This window comes from Pagrus major, chromosome 1, assembly GCF_040436345.1.
Source record: "Pagrus major chromosome 1, Pma_NU_1.0".
Lineage (NCBI taxonomy): Eukaryota > Metazoa > Chordata > Actinopteri > Spariformes > Sparidae > Pagrus > Pagrus major.
Window position 1 is genome coordinate 1918982 of NC_133215.1, and position 25055 is coordinate 1944036.

The 25055-nt window shown below is 45.6% G+C and overlaps 1 protein-coding gene across 1 annotated transcript; it reads left to right on the forward strand.

The window, feature by feature from the left end:
* The first annotated feature begins 934 nt into the window (after window positions 1–934).
* tp53bp2b (tumor protein p53 binding protein, 2b) lies at window positions 935–23983 on the forward strand. Its single transcript, XM_073488297.1, has 18 exons — window positions 935–957; window positions 11266–11413; window positions 11526–11639; window positions 13458–13528; window positions 13991–14092; window positions 14964–15144; window positions 16690–16886; window positions 17409–17573; window positions 18280–18499; window positions 18606–18728; window positions 18971–19077; window positions 19308–19704; window positions 19839–20626; window positions 21004–21141; window positions 21391–21524; window positions 21686–21852; window positions 22509–22708; window positions 23249–23983. Exons 1-18 carry the CDS (start codon window positions 949–951, stop codon window positions 23288–23290), a joined length of 3303 nt encoding a protein of 1100 aa, XP_073344398.1. The 5' UTR covers window positions 935–948; the 3' UTR covers window positions 23291–23983.
* The last annotated feature ends 1072 nt before the right edge of the window (window positions 23984–25055 follow it).

The window sequence follows — 25055 nt, forward strand, 5'->3', positions numbered from 1 at the left end:
CACACACACACACACACACACACACTGAGGAGAGAGGAGTAGGAGGAGTTTATTCCCGTTGCTAGGAGATCTCAGTAATGAGCTGCGTCAAGTTGGACAAATTCACACCGGAACGTGGAGACATCGTCCTTCAAAATAAAACAGAAAATGGTGGGACAATTATGCCAATAATTTACTTTTAAAAAGCAAAAAGGCGGTGATACAATTAAAAAACAGCGTTTCAGACGGAGGGGGGATAAATACAGAGAGGACAGTCCGAGAACACTCATGTGTTTTGTGATCATTAAGGTTTTCTAGTAGTAAAACAAAATAAAACATAGACATGAAAATGTCTCCATTAAGACTTTTACTCAGTACAACTTGTACAGGTGGCTTTTACTAACGGGATATTTAAACATGACACCTTTACTTTAACTCAAATGTGACCTTTGGGTTCTTTTCATCACAGGATCCACGCTGCTCCTCCAGACGACGCCTTTATTGTGAAAAGCTCGCACCGGACGTGCTGGTGTCCGGTCTGTTGACTGAGCGGTTGTGATCCGAGCAGCGCTCAGTCAGACGGGTGGTGGATGCACCGGGGGAGGATCACGGCTCTGCAGCGGCTCCTCTTCCTGCTCCATCAGCACCAACCAGCGGGTTTTGTTTATTTGTTTGTTTGTTTGTTTGTTTGTGGGAGCTGCTTCCGGTCCGCCTCATGACGAGCTGCTCTCAGCTCATCCTCTTCTTGTGTCTGCAGAGAGGTCGGACAGCAGACTGAGAGGGAGGCCTGCTGCACTGCAACAGGTCTGAGAGCAGCTGCGAGATAAAGACTCGGAGTCACAAAGCAGATGAGATAAAGAGGACACAGACAGACAGACAGCAGAGGAGGAGGAGGAGGAGGAGGAGGAGGAGGAGGAGGAGGAGGATGAAGGTGTGAAGGTGTGAAGGTCTGAGCTGAAACCTGCCAACATGATGCCGGTGAGTGGTTTTTTATGATCCATTCATCTGGTTTCCATCTGTTACTGTCTCCATGGTAACACACATCCTCATCAGCACCACTCAGCTGTGAGCTGGAGTTTCATTTTTTCATCCCAGAGCTTTAACGTGAAGTGAACGTGAGGTTCGGGCTCCGAGTGCAGCCCGAAGGACCGTCAACATGATTTCCAATGTATCGTGACATCATTCTGTTATTTATGAGTCTTTGAAATAATCTACATTCTACAATTTTAGTTAAAAGTGGCGACTTTTAACACAAATACATAAATGTGTCAGTGATTTATTGTTTCACTACCAGGAAGTGAAGCAGCAGAATTGGACATTAATTTAGAAAAAGGAATTAGAAACTCATGTTTTTAGTTTGGCTTTTAATGTGGAGTTACTGCATCAGTTAATATCATTTATTTGTTCTTTTGTTTGTCTCTAATTTACTGCAACTGCTGCTTTTTTTCTGCTACATTTTTATTATAATGTTTTTATTCCCTCTTGTTTTAATACTTTCAGCTGCATGTTTGCATGAAATGTTCTATAAAAATAAGGTTATTATTATTATTATTATTATTATCATTTTTATTATAATTAACTAAAAACATAAACATGAAACCTGGCGGCACTGAGTAGAGGCCCGACAGCCTCCTCTAATTCAATCAAGCCTGATCCGATATCAAATTAATCATATTTAAATCCACTTTATCCGGATTTATCTTTGGATTGTACTCACTCACAGATACCAGCCGCCTGAATACACCTGAGTTATTTCATCCAGATTCATGAATTATTCCCAGAGAAATTAATGAAATGTTGAAAAACGCTGTTTTAACGCAGTGTTAAAGAAAGTGAGAATAAATTCTTGCATCCGTCCTTTTATCTGGGTCAGCACACAGCCGGATTGTGGACCCGTCCTCCATCGTAGTTTAATAAAATCCGTTCAGTAGTTTTTGTGTAATCCTGCCGACAAACCGACAAACGATCACGATGAAAAAACACAACCTCGTTAGTGGAGGTTGTAATATTTTCCGTGGTCCAAACTGAACGTCTCGTTTTAGAGAAAGCGCCTGTGAACAGCATTAACCACAGAACTGGGAATGTTCCCGGTTTTCGTTTCAGAAATCTGATCACCTTCATTTTCAGCGTTTAGGTTGTTAGCTCGCAGGTTCTCGTTGTTTTCTGTAGCGACGGGGATTTTCAAAATGCAAACACAAAGATAGCAGAAAGGAGGAGAGTAACGCCTGAATCTAACCCTGCTTTCCCACCAACATTTGCGGGTTTACACAGGTTGTTTAAACACGGGTCAACCCTCTAAAAATCCAGGAAAGGCAGCACATCTGTGATTCTTGTCGGAAGCGTTACGTTGTCCGTCGATGACGACGTGTTTCACTAGCGAATGCGCCGGAAACAGGAAACAACACCAGCTAAAGTAAGCAGAAGCGAGCAGGAGGCAGCGAGGAGGCCGGTGAAGATGTTACGAGCCGAGGTGATAAAAGTCCACTGACCCGGTGTGAATGCAGAGTTCACACATTCCCACTGCACACAAAAGGAAAAGGGTTGTCCTCCAGTGAGTCAGACCACTAATGTCACATTTTAAAGGTGTGATATGCAAGAAATGGCCACCAACAGCAGGATAAAGCTAACTGCTGCTAACTGTATTAGTTTGATGCGTCCATGATCTGTAGCGACTTTTAGCTTCAGTTAGCCGTGCAGCTAGCCCGACTACCAGGGCAGTGGTGGTGTTTATACTGTCAGCACATGCAGGGAGAAAGAGGTTTACATGCCGGGGGCTAGCTGGTTAGCATGCTAACTTCAGTGGATGTGAACGCAGCACACGGGCGTCTTTGACAGAACGTCAACACGGCTGTTTCTTCACATTCTGTAGATGTTATTTGAATGTTTTGAACAATAATTCTCACACATTGCACCTTTAAACATTTACCTGTGAGTCTCCTGCAGCAGTTTGAACATGTAATCACACTCGTCAGTGATGACGTCATCACGTCTCAGAGAACGGGACGACGATCTGAGATTTCAGTTTTTCTGTTTGTGACTGAAACACAGACGAGCTCGACGTCGTCTGTCACGACCTGCCGCTCTGACATCAGCACTGATCACCACTGATAATACAACCCCGCTGTCCCTCCTCTGGTTCATAAGGAAAAGAGGAGCTTTGACCTGTTCGTCCACTCTGCAGTTGCAGCTAAATCCAGTTTTACTGCTGCTGAACAGTTTGACATTTTGAGTTTGAGTCTTCGGCCTCGCTCCGTCCCCTGATGACGACAACATATGGCTGCAGAATAACTGTCACAAAAGTTGATGTTTCTCTTTACGGCCGCACCGACAAGATTGTGAGTAAAGCTGCTGATATAATCTGAAGTGATCTCGCAGGTTTTCACCTTCAGTCCCACCAGATACAGTTCTGGCTGCAGTCGACTGCATGAAGCTGAAAGCATCAAATGTTTGTTTCAGTCTTCACTGATTCATTTTGAAATCAGAGGTCCTGTGTTAACAGTTTCTGTCCCCCCTCACGATAACCGTCGCCCCGAGCCGTCGTCTGTAATACCAAACATTTACTTTAAAGGATTCAAGCCAACAAGTCACATAAACATACGTAAAACAACAATGTGTCCGTCCAAACGTCTGAGACCGCGAGTCAAGTGAGAGTGAAACCTGCTGACTCATGTTATCCCAGCATTATTCTGACAGTGTTTCAGGTGCCTCCGGAAATGATGAATGTGGTTGAGGTCGGGTGACTGTGGAGGACAGTCCAGGGCTCCTCGGTCTTCAGTAGTTGTGTCAAAGCTTTGAGGTGTACAGGCTTGTTGTCCTCCTGCAGGATGAATCCTCCTCCACAAAGATCAAACCGGAGGGCGGAGCACATCTCCGAGGAATGGAGTGCTGCTTCTGCTCGGTCCGGGTGGAGTCAGTTCTGTGAAGCAGTCTGAAAACATCTAACACCACGTTTCACTGTGGCTGTGAACCATCATCCTCTCTCCAGCTGAGATTCTGGTTCCAGTTTAGTTTCTGGTTCCAGTTTATTGCACTTTGCCAGGAGAGCTGTTTAAAGCCTTATTGAATAAAAGCTTGGATGACGGTATGTACTATAGCTCTCCAGGGAAAGCACACGCCTCATGCAGGCTGCTGAGGTTGAGGCTCAGGGTTCGGGGCTTCTGCTGCAAGGTGCGAAAGTTGGCCGCCATAAAAACCTTTGAATTTTGAACCCTGTAGGATTAAAGACGTTGAGTTGACGTCTTTTGTTCAGTATGGAATCAATCAATGGTAAAACATCTTAAATCAAAGTAAAATGTGTCTTTCCTCAGACATTTTTAAAAGATAATGATACCGTTTACTTACAAAATGTGTGGATGGATGAAGGTCTGACTGTGTCTTTTGTCTCTGAAGTTTTTATGAATTAAACCTCAGATCAGGCTTTAAGGTTCAGGCTGGACCCAGATCATTTCCATCACCACCTCACAGCATGTTCAATAAGAAAAACTGCTGTTATAATTTCCATTTTTTAGCAGTGAAACTCAAAATGGCTGCAGGAGCCTCACACACCAAAGCTTTGCTTGGATTTAAAAAAGTGAACGTGAGCTCTGAGGCGATCAGCTGTGAACCGTCAGGAAACAGTAAACGTGTTTTTATCTGCACGTACGATCGAGTCTCTTCCTCCTGCACATTAAATGACATTTAATACGGGAACATGATGAGGAGGAGGAAGGTGTGTTTGAGGAAACGGAGAGCTGAACTTCTCCTGTTTGCAGACCTGATTATTATTCAGATGGTCGAGTGTGACGCCGGCCACGGTCAGCTGCTGTCAGAGAGCAGGCTGGTCTGACTGAAGGTGAGTCTGCTGCAGATCTGTTGGTGTTTGAGCCGCAGCTTCACCTGCTCATCACTGACTCCGGCACTGTTTCCTCCTGCCTCCTTTAAAACGCAGCACACCCTCTTCATTATACGCCGTCCTCACAGTGGTGCAGGCAGGGCTCGCTGGAGCTCGCCGTGCTGCTTGGTTACTGTTGCCACAGAGACCAGAAACACACACACACACACACACACACACACACACACACACACACACTCAAGGTCATTTATGGGAACAGTATTATTTCAGTGTTCCTCAGGCGATGAGGAACTGAAACAGGGAAGTTGTAACCTTCATGTTCGTTTACAGCCGGATGCTGACGGTAAATCAGACAGTTTGTTCGGTGTTCGTCGGGTTTCTCGTCACACCATCACCACCATCCTCATCGCTGTGCTTTCACGCGTCACCTGTTTGGTTTGGTTCACACCAGCTCTGATGTGTTGGCCTGCAGATTGTTCAGCTGTCAGTCACACAACCTGAAATATTACTGCACTGTCCTGTTTGAGGTCCAGTGGACAAACAATCCGTCCCTCCAGGATTTCACCGGCTTTTTTGGGGCTGTTGCGACCTGAAATTCCAGATTTTGTGGCAGAAATTGCAAAAATAGTTGCCATTTCTTATTTTTCTTGGTATAATAACACCCACGCCCTCAAACTGAATTCATTACAATTATTAAAATGTGAAAATGAACATAACAGATAAGAAACAGAGGATGAATAAAAATGCTTAAAAGATAACAAACGGTAAACAACCATATATGACAGCATGTAGTTAGAAACAGTTACATTTTAAATGCAGAGTAGTTTGTAATCAGAGTCTGAAACTGTTTAAACGCACGGTGTAAAATGGTCCGTGTGTCCGGAGCACTGAACCTGAAAGCAGTCAGAGTTTATCCCGGGAACGTGGAGCATTATATAATCACTGGAAACAGAAACCGATGGCTGTCACTGTTAAAGGTTTTTAACATACAATACAACGATGAGTGGAATAACAGCCATGAATCTGAGTCTAGTGGAGTAAAGAGTGGAGAAGCAGGTCTATAGATGACAGGACAGATAAAAAGACCGCCTCAGTGATCCGTTTCCTACAGAACACGGGGAAAGTACTTCTGTTTCTGCATAAATAACCATTGTTTTTTGTCTTGGCTTGCTAACAAGTGTTTTTGAAATTTAAATGTGAGTTTCCGATCCAACCAGATACCCAAATATCTGTATTCAGAAAGCTTTTCAATCCTGGCTGACGTGCGACTGTTGGGTCAGAGCCCTCAGACGTGGCAGCAGGGTCCAGAGTCTTTATTGACTGCTGGTTAATTGTATTAGTTAGTGACCTCATGGTGAAGCTTGAACAGGCCACAGGGACAAGCCAATAATTAATCAAGGCTAATCACTGATGAGGAAATGTGTGTGTGAATTATCCTGATATATATATTTTAATTGCACAGCAGGCGGCCAATCAGAGAGCAGCCCTGGTGTCAGAGTGTCAGCAGTAGTTCAGTGAAGCGTCCTGTGTTCATGTTGTTGACTGTGGTATCCTGAACAGCAGGCGTGTGTGTGTGTGTGTGTGCGTGCATGTCGTTAATCCAATACTGGTGCGTCACGTGATGCTGTCGACCATATGGCTCCAGCCGTCCATGCCGCCTACAAAACATTTGGGATGTGACCTGCAGCGTGCCAGCTGCCACCACGTTTCCTCGAGCAGAAACAGTCACAGCCACACCGGGACTGAACGAGGCTCAAACCGCTCGTCGCTCTGACGAACACGGGGATTTATAACCCAGTTTGATGTGTCGCCTCTTCACTCCAATAACGATCTGATCATATTTGAGTTTTCTCCTCTCCTGTCTGATTGAGTGTGACGTGAGATCATAATAATGCCATCGATCAGCTGCCGGATGTGTTTGATCGTCTCACGAGAGGCCGGATCAGCTTTGCTGTTGTAACTCTAAAGTTAACACAGTGCTGTGCTTCACTGTTGGAGTGATGTATTTCTAAGTTAAAGGGTTAAGGTTTGATTTTATTGTTGAACGGCTCTGAAAGGCAGGAGGCTGACGACTGCAGATGAAAAGTGGATCTGAGGCACAGGAATATTAATCAGGTGATCAGAACACTGTGTGAACGTCAGCACACAGACTGACTGATGAAGACTGGAGTGAGGATCAGGGGTTTAAAGTGTCGAGTCTTGATTGGTGGATGAGCTGCAGGTGTGCAGGATGATTGGCTGCAGCGGGCAGGAGGAGCGTCAGGCCCGGTATTTCTTAAAACAAAACTTTTTCTATGCGTTTTGGCTTCTGTAGAAAAGTAAACGGCGTTTCAGGTCAGTGAGAACGGCGCTTTTGGAAAACTGCCAGGGTGAAGATATTCAGAAACGTCGTTTTGACGTCGCTTGGACGAGGCCTCGGCCAGACACACAAACACTGAGGGAGAAGACACACAAAGACACACAAAGACAGGCAGCCAACCAGGAACCAGATGGAGGGGAAGCACTGAGAAACACAAGGAAGCCCTCCTTCCTCTCCTGGATGCTGTCAGTTCAGATTTGGGGTCGATTATTAGAAATGAAGGAGAGGATGCAGACAGAACAGAAATATATCTCGTGAAGCGTTTCTATGACGGGGCTGTGATTCTGATGTGTCTTTATTTATAATAAGTATCATTATTTCTCTTTTATTTTCTTCGGACACACTTTCTTTTAGTGCACTTACAGGATTGTATGTATTTATATGTTTTGTCCTGTCGTTTCTCTCTTTGATAACATGTTTGGTTCATTCATGATTTGTCTGCTGGCCTGAGATTAAGGCCACTCTTTACGTAGGTTGATCCCTCCTGGGTACGAGGTGGGACGGGCGGGGTAATGTGGTTGTTTTAATACATTATGTAAACTATGTTGATCTGAATATTATAGAATTAAAAAAAAAAAGAAATCAAGGAGACTGAAAACTGATATTTGGGAACGATTTGCAGTAAAAATGAAAACCTTTTCTCAATTTTCAGGTACTTGACTTGAGTATTTCCATGTTCTGTTACTTTATTCTTTCTCTTCACTACATTTATTTGATAACTTTAGTTTCTAGTGACTTACAGATTCAGATTACTTAGTGTTTATCGGCTGTTTATCGTGACGTGTAACCAATCAGATAGTGTTTTAATTAGTTTATTTTATCTGCAATCTGGTAATCTGAATAATGCTGAATATCTACGCCGATAATCTGTCGACTCCTAGTTCAGATACCCAAATGTTAATGTTTGTTCGTCAGCGTCGCGCTTTAACAAACATAATTATATTTGTCTTTTTATCAGAAGAAGCAAATGTTTGACAAATTGATAAAATTCAGATTTTAAGATGAAGATAACGTTCACGTCTCGTCAGTTGTTTTGGGTTTATTCTGGCGGTAGTCACTTGATTTACTCCGACACATTTCAGTCCGCACAGAGAAAGTGTGGAGGTTCAATACAAAGACGTGATCCTGAGAGTAACACAAAGTGTACAATAACAATAAAACGCCAGATGTCACAGACGAAGAATGTTTTCTTTTGTCGGTTGTTGGAAGAGTTTAACTGTGAACACGTGCTGCTGTGGCGTCTCGTCATCGACCGGTCGCTCAGGATTAGGCTGCAGCTTCACGCTGATGACTCCTCATTGTTTTTTGGAGAAGCTGCTGACGTCTTTCAGACGGTCGCGGGTCATTAATTTCCTCCCTCGCAGCAGTGGGGGGTTTATGGGCTGGCCGGTGGTATTAACTAGCGTGATGCTGTGCTAATTCCTGGCCCGGATTAAGAGCTGCAGCCCCGGGAGTCTAACGAGGCCCCGGCCTGCTGACGGACAGACAGACAGACAGACAGACAGACAGACAGACAGACAGACAGACAGACAGACAGACAGACAGACAGACAGACAGACAGACAGACAGACAGACAGACACACAGACAGACAGACACACAGACAGACAGACAGACACACAGACAGACAGACAGACAGACAGGCAGACGTCTTGTCACTTGTATTGCAGCTTCCTGTTTTTAAGTGTTCAGTGTTAATACCAGTGTTGACCAGAACCTGTCCTGTGTGGGAAAAGGACTCTGTGCGCTGAAACAAAAGGCTCCAGTTACACCTTTCATTTAAAATGTGCTGTATCTGGGACACACTCACATCAGATTTAAGTCACTTTTATCTACATGTATGTGCGTCTCTCAGGTCCTGTGACACTAATAACTGCAGCTGGGTGTTGTCGGTGCACAGCAGCTTTTCTGTCGACACCCTTCACTGAGTACGATCAGTATTTTCAGCACAGACACCTTCAGTCTGAACTCAGGACGTATTGAGCTTCTATAACCAGCCTCGCTGTCAGCAGGAGGTCTCACTCCACCTCCCTGTTGTCGTCCTGAGGGACGGACAGCCTCTCCTCTCCGATTGGCTGCAGTGTTTCCTGGTGGACCTCGGTTCGGCGACTGACAGCAGTGACCCACTTCATCTGCGAGAACCTGAAGGAAGTTTCGGCGCTCCAGTTTCCTTCAGCGCTGAATGTAGGACAGCAGGCCGGCTGCTCCTCACAGAGGCTAATTCATCTCTGTCGCTGAGCCGCTCCCTTGATTTTATGATTATTTTTATTAAAGGGGAGACTAAAAGGTTTCTTGATTAGCCTACTTAGTTGTTCCTCTGACAAGAGCGCTGATTAAAGTGCTTGAGCTGATAGTAGCATGAGAAATCTCCCAGCAGCCACCTGTGCAGACCAACTAATGGACCACAGTGCCGAATGATGTCATGTGGTGACCAGTGATTGATTGGTCATAACAAACACCTGTTCCAGTATAAGGTGGTTTATTAAGGCGTCAGACTGTCAGTCAGCTGCTCTTTACCCTGCTGTAGATACTTGTCTCCTCACAGTATTGACACTGGCTTCAGTTTGGTGAAAAGACAACAGATTTCTGTTGATGGATGCAGCTGAAAAACAGAATGAGGACAGAGGAGGAAGCTGGATACACAAAGACACAGCTCAGTGAAACCATGAAGGACGAATCACAGTTTACTGACCCTGTGAAACATCAGGGGCTGGTTTTCTACCACAGAGAAGCAGCGTGACTTGATTTTTCTGGGGAGACTCTTCTCACTCGTGTTTTTACCTGAGCTTCATTTCGACCTCAGCAACAGCCGACAACATCTGCATGTAAATGATGCTGCAGTCAGTCTCTGCTCTGCAGCGAGCGGCGTTTATGAAAACCAAACAGAAAGGTCAAAGACGGCAGCTCATTTTTCACGTCACACTGAGAGGAGCGGTGTGAAGACGGCGAGGAGATGAGGACTGAAACCAGCTCGGGGCTGTCAGGATGAAGATTCAGATCCTCAAACTCGGCGCCCTCCGGCGAGCCTCTGAGCGAGTCGTCGCTCAGCACCACCCTGCAGGATAAATAAAGACTGGTGGAGGCTGAGCGCTGCCTCCGTGCAGGTTGGCGGGCTGTGGGAGGCGATCTGGCTCCGGGCCTGGCAACAGATACCCTGCTGGAGTACCAGATGGCCCAGTGCATCATGGGAGTTACAGTGTGTCCACAAATATCTGTTTTAGTCTTAAATAGCACAAGAAGCTGCAATAAGGTGAAGAGGGCAGGTTTCATACTGGTTTAACTGTCAACACAATCTGTTAACAGACATGTCAGCGTTTTACAGAAATGTTGTGTCTGTATTTCCTGTTTCAGACACTTGGTCAGACGAAAAGCTGCCAATAAATACTCTCAATTCAATAATCAAACTGTAAACAGAAAAAGCACTCATACACTGTGAAAGAAAATGTTGAGGTGAAACACAAAAGGATATAAACATAAGACACAAAAAGGCAGTTAGGATGGAACAAAAGTGAGCTCTGATAAGAAACTGATAGTCCAAACAACACAAGAGAACTACAAACATGCAAAACTAAAGAAAGTTCAAACCAGTGAAGAGTCAGCTCCAGATCACCGTTGCAGTCAGGCTGATAAACAGGAGTGAAGATAAATCCACTTTTTAATCCCAGAACTTACAAAGTAATCTCTGAGCTCTCCTCCCGTCGGTGAACGGCTCCGGATCAGAGCAACAGATATTTCGGTGGTTTGAATCTGTGTTTGTTTTGGAGAAGGAATAATTGAAGGTCGTTCTTTTGACAGCTCTAGTTTTAATGTTGTTCAGCTGCACCTGGGCATCTCCTGTTCTGTGTGACTGACCGTCATTAGTCTCATCAGTGTTAACAGGAAGTGACAGTCCAGGACTTTTACAGGTGAAACCAGTGACAAAGACTTAGAAGCTGAAGAGTCTAAAAATACACGAATCAGCAGATGAAATATCCACCATGAACTGATCACACAGACCTGAGCTCGGTGTTCTCAGCTGCTAGTGATGCTCCTACATCCAGCCGACATCATCTGTGAGGAAAATATGTATAACGGCTCTTATTATGTCTGTTTTTGTAGATGTTCCTCACCGTGTACCTCAGCAACAACGACCAGCACTTCAGCGAGGTTCCCATCACGCCGGAGACGCTGTGCAGAGATGTGGTCGAGCTCTGCAAAGAGCCCGGAGAGGGCGACTGTTACCTCGCTGAGATGTGGAGAGGCTCGGGTGAGTTTCCAAAAGGCGTCCAGGCATTTTGGAGCTTGTTACCTTGAGATCACAGCTCGTCATCCTTTGTCTCATGATCACACGTCTGTATTCTGTTTTTTTAACCAATAAGAGCGCGTGGTTGGAGACGGGGAGCGGATGTTGGAGGTGCTGCAGCGATGGGGGCAGCAGAGGGGGGAGGTTCGTTACCTCCTGCATCACCAGAGAGCTCCAGGCCGAGAGTCAGGTAAGAAACACCTGGACACCGCGGCAGGGTGGGGCGGGATCAGTGAGGGATCATGTCAATGCTGCTGCACTTGGGACTCCTTCGGGTCGGTCAGAAGTCCTGTGGGGGCAGGAAGGGCAACAGTAGACACGATGATGATATTAACATGATATTAACATAATCCAAAAACTCCCACACAGTCGTCTTCTTCTTTGTTTCTGATTCACGGCGTGTGCGTTACTGCGTTATGACCAAGCCGACCAGAAAGAAACAGAAATGATTCAACAGGTGCTGAATTATTTAAGTGATCAACTACAAAACTCAGGGACGTTTAATTTGTCTGTAGAAACTGTAAACTGATGTTACTAAATGTGAAAAGTGCTCGTCAGCAGCGGTGAAGTCGTAAACAAAGAGTAAACTGTGAAGAGGCAACAAACTGCTGGAAGAATGAAACAGAATCATCTCTGACTGATGAGGAAGTGAAATCACTGAGTATGAAAACATGAATCAAATTGCGGCGCAGTGTTCGCAGTAATGGAGTAGTTTCTGACAGCGCGTGGGGCAGATCAACAGCAGGATCAGCTGTACAGTAACAGAGGAGGTTCAGTGTGTAACCACAGTAGATGACAGACTGTAATCAGCTTATGACTGAAGCGAGTCGAGTGTGCAGCTGCTGCTTTTTTCATGGATTGTCATTGGTTTGTTTTTCTGTCCTAAAAACAAGGAAATCCTCTCCGAGCTTTCTGTCGGTTGATAAACAGTCCGAGTCGCACAGTTTGTTCCGTCGGATCATTTTCAACCTGGACGGTCACAAAGGCTCAATTTTAAAAAATATATTGTTTTAACCTCAAATCAAATCATCAAACCAACAACGTGCTCAGACGCCTGTTCTCTCTGTGACCCTTTCAGCTCCAAACCCACTGATCCGACTGAAGAAACAAAAGATACAGATTCATTTCATAAACCAGCTCCTCGCTGTAGCTTTTAGCAAACGTCCCTCAGGCTGAATCCACATTTAATTTAATCACCGTGAAGAATTTAACCGATTACAAATGTCTTAATCGACAGACGAGCACAAATACACATCAAGTATTCGAGTATTTGACAATAACAGATGACTGATACTTGTTTTTCAAATAAATCCAAATGTATTTAATAAAAGTAATTTGTCATTTAAAAACTACAAACAGACATTTTTCACAGACTGATATTATATTTGAATGTTATTAATGATGAATGGATGATTGATTGTTGAGGCAGCCGACTATTGATTAAAGAAATGACTTAATATTTTCATGCCTGGTCAGAACCGAGCGTCCATGTTTCTGTGGTACCTTCCAGAAAGAGGCTGAATGTGAAAACAGATCCTCCCACACAGTTTTCACACCAGCAACAAACATTTTGTTTTTTCCTCGCTGAGCTACAAGAAGTTGTGAGATATCTGCTTCAGTCTGTATCTGTGATTCAAGCAGTGATCTGTAATATTTAACATTTCTGCATTCAAATGGTTAAATAATGACACAAGTAGTAATGTTGCTGGATGGTTTGCACTGATATGGACACAAAAGCACATTTTTCCAACTGTTGAAATCTGTGTTTTTTAACGAAGGAATGATTGAACGTCATTTTTTCTAAGGTGACGAAAACACAACAGTTATTAGTTTCAGGTGATTATATGGCAATGAAAACATTATTATCATTTTCTGTTTCTGCCAATCAATCCCCCAAAATCCAACACACGATATCATCAACGAAGCAAATTAAAACTTTTACTGGATCCATCCAGTAGTTTGAAATGTAAAAGTTCAGCATCAACACTGACTGTGTTTTCTCGTCCAGGTGGATCGAGAGCTGCAGATCAGCTGATGAAGAGGAGCCAGGGGAAAACGGAGAGATGTCTGGAGAACGGGGTGAGAGTCACATCCGCGTCTGTGCATCCAGTTTAGCTTAGCACAAAGACTGGAAGCAGGGGGAAACTGCTAGCCTAGCTCAATCCAAAGAGAAACAAAATCCACCTCCAAGTCTGTTTGTTATATTTGGTTTATCATTTGTTTTCTTGAAATATAAATGTAAAAAGGACACATTAGCAGCAGATAGCTTTGAGCTGTTGTTGGATGGATTGCAGACGTGCATGCTAACAAAATTTCACTGCAAACTAACAACAGTGAAGTGAAACATCTCTGCAAACAGCACGTCAGAGTCTTCGTCATCTGCGCTGTAGTTTGACTCCACAGAAAGTTGCGTATTGCGACTTTGAATACTGCAGGAGAGTGAAGGCTGCACTGCATCTCTGAAAGTTTGTTCATTACAAGGTGAACTCTGACTCTCTCTCTGTGTGTGTGTGTGTGTGTGTGTGTGTGTGTGTGTTGCAGGTCTCAGCTCCTCGTCTGGACGTGACGCTGAGCGACCTGCAGGATCTGGCAACCCGACAGCAGCAGCAGATCGATGCCCAGCAGCAGCTGCTGGCCTCCAAGGTACAACACACCCAACTCACTGCTGCTAACGCTGCTACTGCTAATAATACCATCACTCTCATTTCCCTACAAACACACACAACCCATCGAATTCATCTTCCACTGCTTTTCCAAACGCTTGTTCTACTGTTTCTACCAGCGTACATTACCAGTATTATGTTGTGGCTGCTGCTGTTTGGAGTGCGACACCTCGAACTGCTGATACAGACGTATTACCTGACTGACTGAATGACTGATGGTGCGTTCGGACCAAACGAGAAGTGAATATTAATTCAGGTTACTCACGCGTCACTCTACCTGAGGCTGACCAGTGCCCAGATCTCAGCTGCGAGTAGACGTAGACTGAATGAATCTGTCTCACCACATCAGTATGAACCCAAAACAAAGAGATTTCTCTGCATTAAATGGATCAGAAATAACAAGCTGAATAATCAGCTGAAATAACAACATCAGTTAAAAAGTCTGAATTCATGCTGCGTCAGGTCTGTCGGCCAGATGACAAGCAAACTACTTGTAAAATGTTTGTTTCCTGAATGGAGTTCGGATCGATCAGAGCTATGCTGTGCTGAGACATATTTCCATGACTTACCAGGTAGTCTGACTTCCTCACTCACTTCCTCCACGGCAGCACCTTTTTTGTCCTGTCTCAGTACGAGTAGACGTGTGATCGTCCAGCTCTGGGTGTCTGCAAACAGCCACAATCAGTGATTATTATTCTCTCCTCCACTGTTGTTCATGAATGTCCAGACAGCGACGTTAACGCAAAATCTTCTAAATCTGCCACCTGGCAAAAATAAATGCTCATTCCCGTCTATTCATTGACTTTGGTTGTAATCTAGACGTGCGAATGTTGTGTTTCTGGGCATCTCAGGAGCAGCGGCTGCGTTACCTGAAGCTGCATGATCAGCGGCAGCAGCAGCAGCAGGAGGTGTCTGAACAGGAGCGACTGCGGCAGCTCAGAGAGAACGCACAAAACCAGGAGGCCAAACTGAGGCGGGTCCGGGCCCTCAGGGGCCAGGTGGAGCAGAAACGCCTCAGTAACAGCAAACTAGGTCAGTGTGATGGAGGTCTGGGTGACTTGTTTTTTACATTTTGTAGGATTTCTGTGTTAAAAGTCACATTTATATCAGTTTAAATTGTGGCTGCAGAAACAACATCCTGAAATCTGAAGTTTGTGTTCATCACTGTCATCTTTGATAGTTACTGACTTTTCTTGAAGAAGCATCTAGTGGCCGTCAAAGGAATTACATCATCCAGCACATGAGGCCGTATTTAGGGAGATCTTTGAGTCTGTTCTCAGCAGAACAAGTTTTACGCTCCTCCTCAAAAACACGCACAGAATGAAGTCATTTGTGTTTGTGACCTTTCTGATTGTGTATGCATTTAAAGGAACAGTTCAGCCAACAGGTTAAATCCAGTCATCATCTCCTCCCTCCATGCTGATGAAAGTCAGGTGAAGTTTGGTAGTCCACAAAACTACTGAAGGAGCTGGAGACCAAAAATAAAGTAAATGACTCCATACAGCTCATCTGCTGTAATCACAGTCTGCAGAAGCCCCGAGATCACAAACTGATCTGAAGAGATGTTTTTACATCCTCGAGATGCGGTCGAGCTCGAGCATCGAGTTTTTATCTCAGCAGCTACAGTGAAGGCTTCAGCTTTAAAACATCTTCTTTTCAGATCAGTTTGGGATCTCGGAGCTACCACTTATCTCCAGCTGCTTCAGTTGCTTTTCCTTTATGGGATGATTGTGCAAACATTAGGAGGAGACGTGTAACACACATTGATTTTATATTCCACTGGATTTGATTTGTAAGAAAATATTTCTGCATCTGAAAAATTGGTGTAAACAAAATAGTCAAGGACAAGAAAATGTGTGATTTATTAAGTCTACCTCCACAAACACGTCACGAGAACTGCAAAATATCAGATCTTATCTAGAATGAAATAAAGGCGCACCTTAGCTAGCAAGCAAACTAGCATTTTGCAGCTTTTTCGAAACAAAAGTTATAAGAAGAAAAATGTGAAAGTGGGAGATTAAAGAGACAGAAACAATATATTCAAACAAGCAGATTCAGTTTGCAACACACAAAGTAACAGACATGATGTTTATGTTGCTTTTAAAACACCATTGTGGCTTTAAACACTTGCTGTGAACGGTTCAGTGCTGTCACCTCGCAGGGTGTCTGGTAATGAATTTTAGAGCTGCTAAAAACAGAGTTACCACATGCAGTTTGTAATTAAACTGAGTCACCACAGCAGCAAACTGTCCTGTGTGTACCAGCACGATGTATTCAGTGTACATCTAGTATATCCATGAAACAGACAGCAGAGATCACGTCAGACCACATGAGATCAGAGCTGACCCTGACTCGGGGTCATTATTATGCAGATGACACGATGCTTGTCATGTCAGATGTAACTGTAACGGTTTCATCCTTTAACATCTGTTCAGCTCCGTGAAGCTTCACTTTTATAATCTTCCTGATTTAAATAATATTTTCCAGGTTTGACAGCTGATTGTTGTTTTGGTATCAGTACTGAAAGTCAGGTCTCGTATCGAGTCCTCGCCTTCATGTGTGTGTGTTGTGTGTCAGTGGAGGAGATCGAGCAGATGACCGGGCTGTTCCAGCAGAAGCAGAGGGAGCTGCTGGTCGCCGTGTCCAGGGTGGACGAGCTGAGCGACCAGCTGGAGGCGCTGAGGAGCAACAGGCTGGAGCATCCTCTTCCTCCTCCTCATCACCACAACACCTCCTCCACGGCTGAGCTGGAGCGCCTCTATCAAGAGCTGCAGGTGAGATCGATCAGACCTCCAACATCGTATTGATTAGGTACTGAGAAAAAGTTCAAGACACCTTCAGTAATCCTCCATTGCAATTAGACACAGACAGACAGTTACAACCAAAAGAGCTGATAAAAGGTAAAGGTAATAGCATGCCTGAACCACACCTGTAGCTGCCGGTAGTTCCTCAGAGGATGCTGATTGGTTCAATCAATTCAATCAGCCTGGACATCAGATGACCACCTGATCTCGCAAGTCCAGCTGCCTACAAGGTGTCACTGAGTTTATATGTGAAACAAAGTTCATGATCAGACTGTCCAGTGGTAAAAGTTCTGCCTCAACACGAGGCTTTACTCACCAAGAAAGACTGACAAAAGTTGCACATTGGCTAACTAGCTTACTGTACAGCAAGAAACCAGTGTGGCTAGCTTGAACTAAGCAGGACAGCAAAGCTAACTAGCTAATATAGACTTTGCAGTATTAGCTTCCTCCCTTCTTACCTGTTTTTCACTGAGCTTCCTGCCCGACTTCCAGTTGAGGAACAAGCTGAACCAGGATCAGAGCGGCAGGCTGCAGCAGCAGAGAGACAGCCTGAACAAGAGGAACCTGGAGGTGGCAGCCATGGACCGACGGCTAGCCGAGCTCCGGCAGCGGCTCTGGAAGAAGAAAGCTGCCCTGCAGCAGAAGGAGAACCTGCCGGTGAGTGAACACAAGCAGACAGAAATACACCAGGAAAATATACATGATTTCATTTAAGTTGGAGTTAGTTTAAGTTATTTAAAGTATTTTAGTTATTTTCTACATGGATCTAAAATCCCCTCTGGAGGAGCGCCAGCCTCTGAAGCCAGTTTGACAAAGTGGCCAAACTGTGTAATTACATTATCACGTGAGGCCAAAAAAGACTTTTTCCCATAAGGGTTCATGTCCACATGCATTTGTGTGCTGAGAGAAAAAACGTTGCACATGATTCAGTATCTCGATCCACACTGATCCTCTGTGGTTTACTACCTGTTTGTGTTTTATTTGAGGGACATCAGAGCGAGGAGGATGAGAGTGATGACCATCATCCATTGCTCCTCATTGGGAACAGGAAAAAAAGGCAGTGGCGCTCTAAAAAAACTCTTATGTGGACACTGGGCCCAAGTTTACACTGTGAAAGAAGCAGCTGTAAAACAGTGGACAGATTAAATTTTTCAATCACTCTTTTCAATCATTTTATCCTCATTCAAGTTAGCGCAGGGCTAAACGGGATATTAGCGGCCAAATCAGGCCTCATTTTCTGAATTAGCTACCTTAAAGTAACCAGTGTATCAACAGTGAAGATAACTTTCTCAAACTTTTCTCCTGTTCCTGTTTTCTGCTGCAGCTGTTCATAACTCTGAATTAATATTTCTGTTCCTTCCAGGTGGCTTCAGACGGAGCGGCCCCTCAGCACGGAGTGGTCTCCAGAGTGGCGGCGGTGGGGCCGTACATCCAGTCGTCCTCCACAACAAGCTCTCAGGGGCCTCCGGTGCCGGCCCGCCAGGAGGTTCTGGTGAAGCCGGCGTACCCGGACGGCACCGCCACCCTGCCCATGCCCGACTCGTCCCTGAAGCCGCCTCCCAGACCAGCTAAACCAGCCTCAGGTACTGAGGATGACCTCATTTATTTAATGTCTTTGACGCTGTGTCCTCCGTCCAAGCTGAAGCGTCCCACAGTGTTCTGGATATACTGTTTCTTTGCTCTTTATAGGTTTCATGGCTTCAAAAACAACCAAACTCTCCGACTGGAGCGGCTCGTTTTCTGAATCTGGTGGAGGTTACAGCCACGCCTCCACCCTGCCTCGCATGTCCAGCCTCAGCTGCCACAGCTCAGGTCAGTCACGGCTCCATTTTGGTTACAGGGAGGCTTCACACGTCTTTGTTGAGAGATGAACATTTCTTTGCCTTTCTTGTTACTTTTCGTGATGGGACTGTTTTGAAAAGTGTCAGATACGGCTGCTGGAAATTTATTCTACTTTAAAAAACCAAACCCAGAATGAACGAAGCAACTCTCTGTTTGGGAAAGTCAAACAGTGGAAGATGTCAGTGTTGTGTTGATGACTGTCCCTGTTGTAGGTGGTAAAACCCCCACAGACCAGAAGGGCCTCTCCGGGTCTGACGTCCCGCCCCCTGTCCCGTCACGGACCAATCACACCACTGAGAGCCTGCTCAGGGACAATAAGGTATCAGTGGACAAACTTCATGTTCATTTATCTTTGATGAGGTGAAATAATTAACTTAAAATCAGATCCTCATGTCAGCAGAATCCCCTCGGTCACTTTTGTTTGAGAAGCTAAAACTGATGGATGTCCCGGGGCTATAAAGGAAAGGCTCTGCTGTGTCGGTTTCTGTTTAAGTGATTTTATTAGTTTCCTCTCAGTCTCATGCTCTTTATTTCTGTGTTCACCTTCAGGCCTCGGGTAAAGGTCTGTCCAAGATGGCGGTACCACCTCCAGTTCCCAGTAAGCCCAAACCGTTCTCCTCGTCTGGCCCGCCAACCTTCTCCAAACCCCCCTACAGCACCGGGACCTTTCCTGGTAAGGTTCGTCCGGTTGGTGGCCACCTGAGGGCTCCGGGTGTCCTCTCCAGCCACAGCCACACCCTCCCTCTGCCCAACAAACAGGAGAGTCCGCCGGCCGCCGCCATACGACCGTACACCCCCGACCTCTCGGAGGCTGCCCCCACCGTGCTGCAGAAGCCTCAGACTCTGGCGGCTTCGTCCATCTACTCCATGTACACCCAGCAGGCCACGCCAGGGAAGGGCTACCAGCCAGGCGGCCAGGGCACACTGCCCCGCAGCCAGCCCAGAGGTAATACAGCTGCAGTCTGTATCGATTATCAAAATAGTTGCTGACTGATTAATGAACTGATTGATTGTTTCAGTTGGATAACACACGTTGGTTTTGGTTTTGGTTTTGACGTCAGCGTCTCTGTCCCCTCACAGTGTACGGGAAGCCAGTCCTCTCGGCCAGCGGGGGGCATCAGTCTGCCGGCTCAGACAGCGGCGTCATGTATTCTGGCTGTTGTGTGTCTGACGGGAGCGAGGCTGACAACAGTTGCCTTGGTAACGGCGAAGGTGTTGGAGCAGAGACGGCAGAACGCGGCACCCCACGACCGCTCAGCCCCACCAAGCTCCTCCCCTTCCTGTCCAACCCTCACAGGAACCCGAGCGACGCCGACCTGGAGGCCCTGCGCCGCCGGCTGCACCACGCCCCCCGGCCTCTGAAGAAACGCAGCTCCATCACGGAGCCCGAGGGCCCGGCTGGACCCAACATCCAGAAGCTGCTCTATCAGAAAACCACTCTGGCTGCCATGGAAACCATCCCCATGGAGACAGCCGGTCCAGCAGGGACTCGTCCTGGGGGTCACGAGGACGGAGGCGGCGCTGCAGACATGACATTCAGGGTCGACGACAGCACCGGAGCTGGCTACAACCAGCCGCTCGCTGAGAGTCCAGAGGACAGCTTGACCCCGCCCCCTCTGCCCCCCCGCTCACCCATCCCTGACCCCGCCTCCTGCCGCTCCCTGCCCCCCCCTCTGGAGGACAAGGACGAGGAAGAGGAGGAGGAGGAAGAGGTGTGTCGCTCCACCTCCGGCCCTCATGACTACTTTGCAGATGAGTTCCCCCCCTACCCTCCTCCGCCTTACCCCACCTGTGCTGAGGTGGAGCAGGGAGATGATGTCGTCAACCTGCAGCCGCCGGAGGTCACAGGACAGGTCACAGTGCCGCCGGTGAGTGTCACGGCATCCACCAGCTTCCTGTTAAGGTCACTGAGGAAATGATAATGGGTGATACTTCCTGTGCTCAGCGGGAGGAGGAGCATTTCTCTCAGTGAACCAACCCTGAATAAATGAAGGTGTTTAGAAATGGATAAATAAATAAATGAATAAGTTAAGACGTATCATAAGTTAGTGAAGTCATGTCCACTCTATAAAGTCTCTGACGTAGATCTTCATGAACGATACCAGTCGCTCTCAGAAAGAGGATCAGCGTCCTGTTACCTTTAAGAACTCGGGTTCAGTGACATCACGTACAGGAAGTATGTTTGCTTCACCGAGATGATTTATAAAAGACTTCCTCTCTCTCTCTGTTGGTTTTTTCGTCGCAGGGTAAGAAGTCCATCCTCCGTAAAGTCGGCTCGGAGCGGATCGACCACAACATGCGGGTCAAGTTCAACCCTCTGGCTCTGCTGCTGGACTCGTCTCTGGAAGGCGAGTACGACCTGGTTCAGAGAGTCATCTACGATGTGAGTCGCACCAGTTTGACACAACTCATAACTACTTTTACAAACGCATGAAGTTTGATCGTATTTAAGGAATAAATGATGTTGTATCATGTTATATTAGAGCTGCTTTCAAATGTGACATTTCAAATGTGCTATAATCGGTAAATTAAGTTTTTTAGTGTTACATTACAACTGAGATTAACAGTAAAGACATTAAATGCTTGAAATCAGATTGTATGAAGAACAGCTGATCACATGTCCGTCCTGCAGGTGGACGACCCCAGCATGCCGAACGATGAGGGCATCACTGCGCTGCACAACGCCGTCTGCGCCGGTCACACCGAGATCGTCAAGTTTCTGGTTCAGTACGGTGTCAACGCCAACGCTGCAGACAGCGACGGCTGGTGAGTTCGAGTCAGAACATCGTGGCCCAGTTTCACCAACGTGACGTCATGTTGAAGTCACCATTTTTGTGGCTAGCTATGTAGCACGATGACATCCACATTGGTGCAGGCTCATCAGATCGACCAAGTCTTTCAAACCTCTCCTCTGTCCTCACCTCCAGGACGCCGCTCCACTGCGCCGCCTCCTGTAACAACGTTCAGGTCTGTAAGTTCCTGGTGGAGTCGGGGGCGGCGGTGTTCGCCACCACGTACAGCGACATGCAGACAGCCGCCGACAAATGTGAGGAGATGGAGGAAGGCTACGCCCAGTGCTCTCAGTTCCTCTACGGTGAGACAAAACATTGAGCAGCACACTGTAGAGGATGTTTGGAGATCCTTCTGTGAGTTTTAGGAGTCAGTGAGGATTTTGAAGGTCATGAGGGAGTGCAGGGAAACCACAGTGGCGCTCCAGAGTCCATAAGGAGACATTTGAAAGAGTTTAAAGGAGTCCTTGGTGTTTTTAAGAAAGTTCTGTGATTCTGTGGGTTTTGGAGGTGAAGGTGGTGAACCAAAAACCCAGGGTGGGTGCTTTAAACTGGAATCAACATTTGGCCCTTGAAGTCTATCCAAAATCCTCCGATGGAATCATGGAGACTCCCAAAAACCAGTGAAACAAACCTTGAGAACGTTTGAAATGATCTGCTGGAACCTCCTCAAAGAACCCACAGACTGGTTAGCATGCTAACTTTAGTAGATATCTCTGCAACAACAAAAATGCACTGTAATGCATTAATTTTTAAACTAAACTAAATTTCTTACATGTTGCACATTTAAGAGCCATTGAAAAGGTTTCAGGGGTCATTGAGGAGTCTCAGTGAAGTATTGTGGGAACATGCAGACGTTCCCTTCAGATGTTTCATGGGTCGAACTTTCCACTCGGCTGTCTGTGATGTTGTTGACAGGATCCAGTTTCTAGACGGTTCCTCTCTGTTTGTGTCCCGGCAGGCGTTCAGGAGAAGATGGGCGTGATGAACCGTGGCGTGGTGTACGCTTTGTGGGACTACGAGCCTCAGGGCGACGACGAGCTCGGCTTCAGCGAGGGCGACTGCATGACGGTGCTGAGACGGGAGGACGAGGTGGAGACGGAGTGGTGGTGGGCCAGATGTGGTGACCGGGAGGGCTACATCCCCCGCAACCTGCTGGGGGTGAGCTGACTGTTTATCTTTATCTGACTGCTCATAGACATAATGCTCGTCAGCTACAGCTTCTTACCAATTATCCCTGTGAGCAGTCACCACAGTCGTGATTCCATCTAACGGTCAAAGTTGATTGAACTTTTGAGATTTTATCAAAGACAGAAAGAAAGAAATGAAGGTGTGTTTCATCACCTGCTGTTGAATAAAGTCGCCTACGCAAGGTGTAGTTTGATCAGGAGTTTGTGGTGAAGGTCACGTTATGTGTGACTGTAAGAGAAGCAGAGGTCACAAACAAACCCAGTTTGTTTACCAAGCATTTATTTCTGAAGCAGCGACAGTCTGACGTCCTGCTCTGTTCTCTGAGCGCCACAGGGAATTGAACCGTCGACCGTGCCTGTGTCACTTTTCCTTTTTTTCCCCCTAAATCTCATCTGTTTTAATCGGGTTTAAAGCGGCTCTGAGGATCTCGTTACTCAACAGTCTTATGTAAGAAGAGTCAGTATCTTAATGATGTTTTAATGAGAAACTCTCCTCTCTTTTATTTCCCAGCTGTATCTGAGGATCAAGCCGCGACAGAGGAGCCTGGCTTAACCGTCGGCTGACAAATCCTACAGACGACAAAAATGTTCAGAGGAGGAGCAGCCGTCGAGAAAAAAACCCTCTGGACCGGGTTAAGAAAGGAGGGACAGATGTTTTCTGAACTGCCATCGGACCTTTTCGACCTCAGCGCGAAGAATGTCACAACAAACAGATGATCACTTCACCGACACGCATCGGCAGATATTTGTCTCCACCGACGAGTCGATTCGGTGATTTTCTCCTTCAAGAGGCAGACTTGATCATTCTTTAAGGTCCTTTTTATAATTCTGTTTGTTTTCTTTTGAGGGTTTTCTGTTGTTTTATTGAGTAGTGACGGCTGACATGAGGACAGAAAATGTGTCGAGAGGAAGCGACGGTACGGAGACACGAGGCCACCATCTTTGATTTTATTGTTGTAATTAAGGTATTTAAAGGTCCAACAACAAATGTAGCAAATATTGAAATTAAAACATACATTTTAGGGAGTTTTTACCACATTTGGATTTTGTCTTAAAGTTCTAACAGCCTCTGATTTTTACTTTCTTGAGATTTGTCCCAAAAATGGAAACTTCTGGGAACAAAATCAAAAGGAGATTAAGTTTCGTCAGGTCATTCGTTGGAGCATTGATTTATTTCTTAATAACTTGTAGTCGCTCAGACAGACTCGTGTGTGAACAAGCTGCCGTTTGTTAATGTTGGTTTGGATCCCTGTGTGAAGGAGAAGCACTTGTTTTGAAGAGTATGAAAGTTTTTTGGTTTTTTTTTTTTAAGTTAATAAAGTTTATTTACAAGACTTCCTGTTCGGCTGCAGCTCAGAGTTTGTGTCATTTTTCATTCACTTCTTAAAGGTGGTTCTTGGCGGTACGTGTCTGATGGTACCACCAGAATTTGGTGCTGATTGAATCATGAGTTTAAGAGATATGGCGGCAAGATTTGCAGAAATATCACGTCGTATTGTGTCTGTGGCGCCACCTGGAGGTAGAATTGTACATCACTTTACAGATGCAGTGTGGCTCGACTTACAACATTCACAGACTCACTGACAACAATCCCACGTATCTCATGTATTTCTTCAGAAAGGTTTTCAGACCTTTCAGCCAACATGAGTCCTGCAGAGGTGTTTGTTTGTTTCTGTCCATCAACAACCTGGTGTCCCGCCAAAGTAAAGTGTATTTGTGGGAAACACTACACAGAGGTGTGTGGATGTGTGGTGCATGTTGTTGGTGTGATACACAAAATAATGAACTGACCGTCAGTGGGCTGAAGTACTCAGAAACACCTGCCAGGTGCTCCCAGTTAACTCATTTGCTCGGCTCCACCCAGTGAAGCACCTGGAAGAGGAACAACACAGCGTCTACAGCAAACAGCCTCCACTGCTGATGGAAATCCAACTCTCCTGAAGCTTGATCTGGTTTCAACATTGTTTAAACATCTAGTCGTTTTTAGACACTTCCAAACAAAACACTTACATTTTATATCTTTAATTCTTTTTTCTGTTATGGTTTTTTTTTACTCTTAAAGAGGAATTTTCTTTTTCCAAATTTTCTCTAGATTTTGCAATTTCATTTTTGTGATTTCTTTATTGTGACAGCGCCGATAGAAACTCAGTATTTTTCATGTAAATCCCTAAATTATTTTATTTTTCACACAGACCTCCTCCGGCCTTCTGCTGCTGATATGAAGATGATATCTGAGGAGAACCAAAATAAAATCACCTTCCTTCCTTAATGTTCCACTTTCTGCAGAAGTTGTAATTAGAAGTAAGAGCAGGAACATA

Excerpts from the sequence above, each read along its gene's own strand:
- tp53bp2b (XM_073488297.1), top strand. Across the intron at positions 13,529-13,990 it reads AGAGATGTCTGGAGAACGGG|GTCTCAGCTCCTCGTCTGGA; the intron begins GTGAGAGTCACA and ends TGTGTGTTGCAG. Across the intron at positions 18,500-18,605 it reads ACCAGCTAAACCAGCCTCAG|GTTTCATGGCTTCAAAAACA; the intron begins GTACTGAGGATG and ends TGCTCTTTATAG.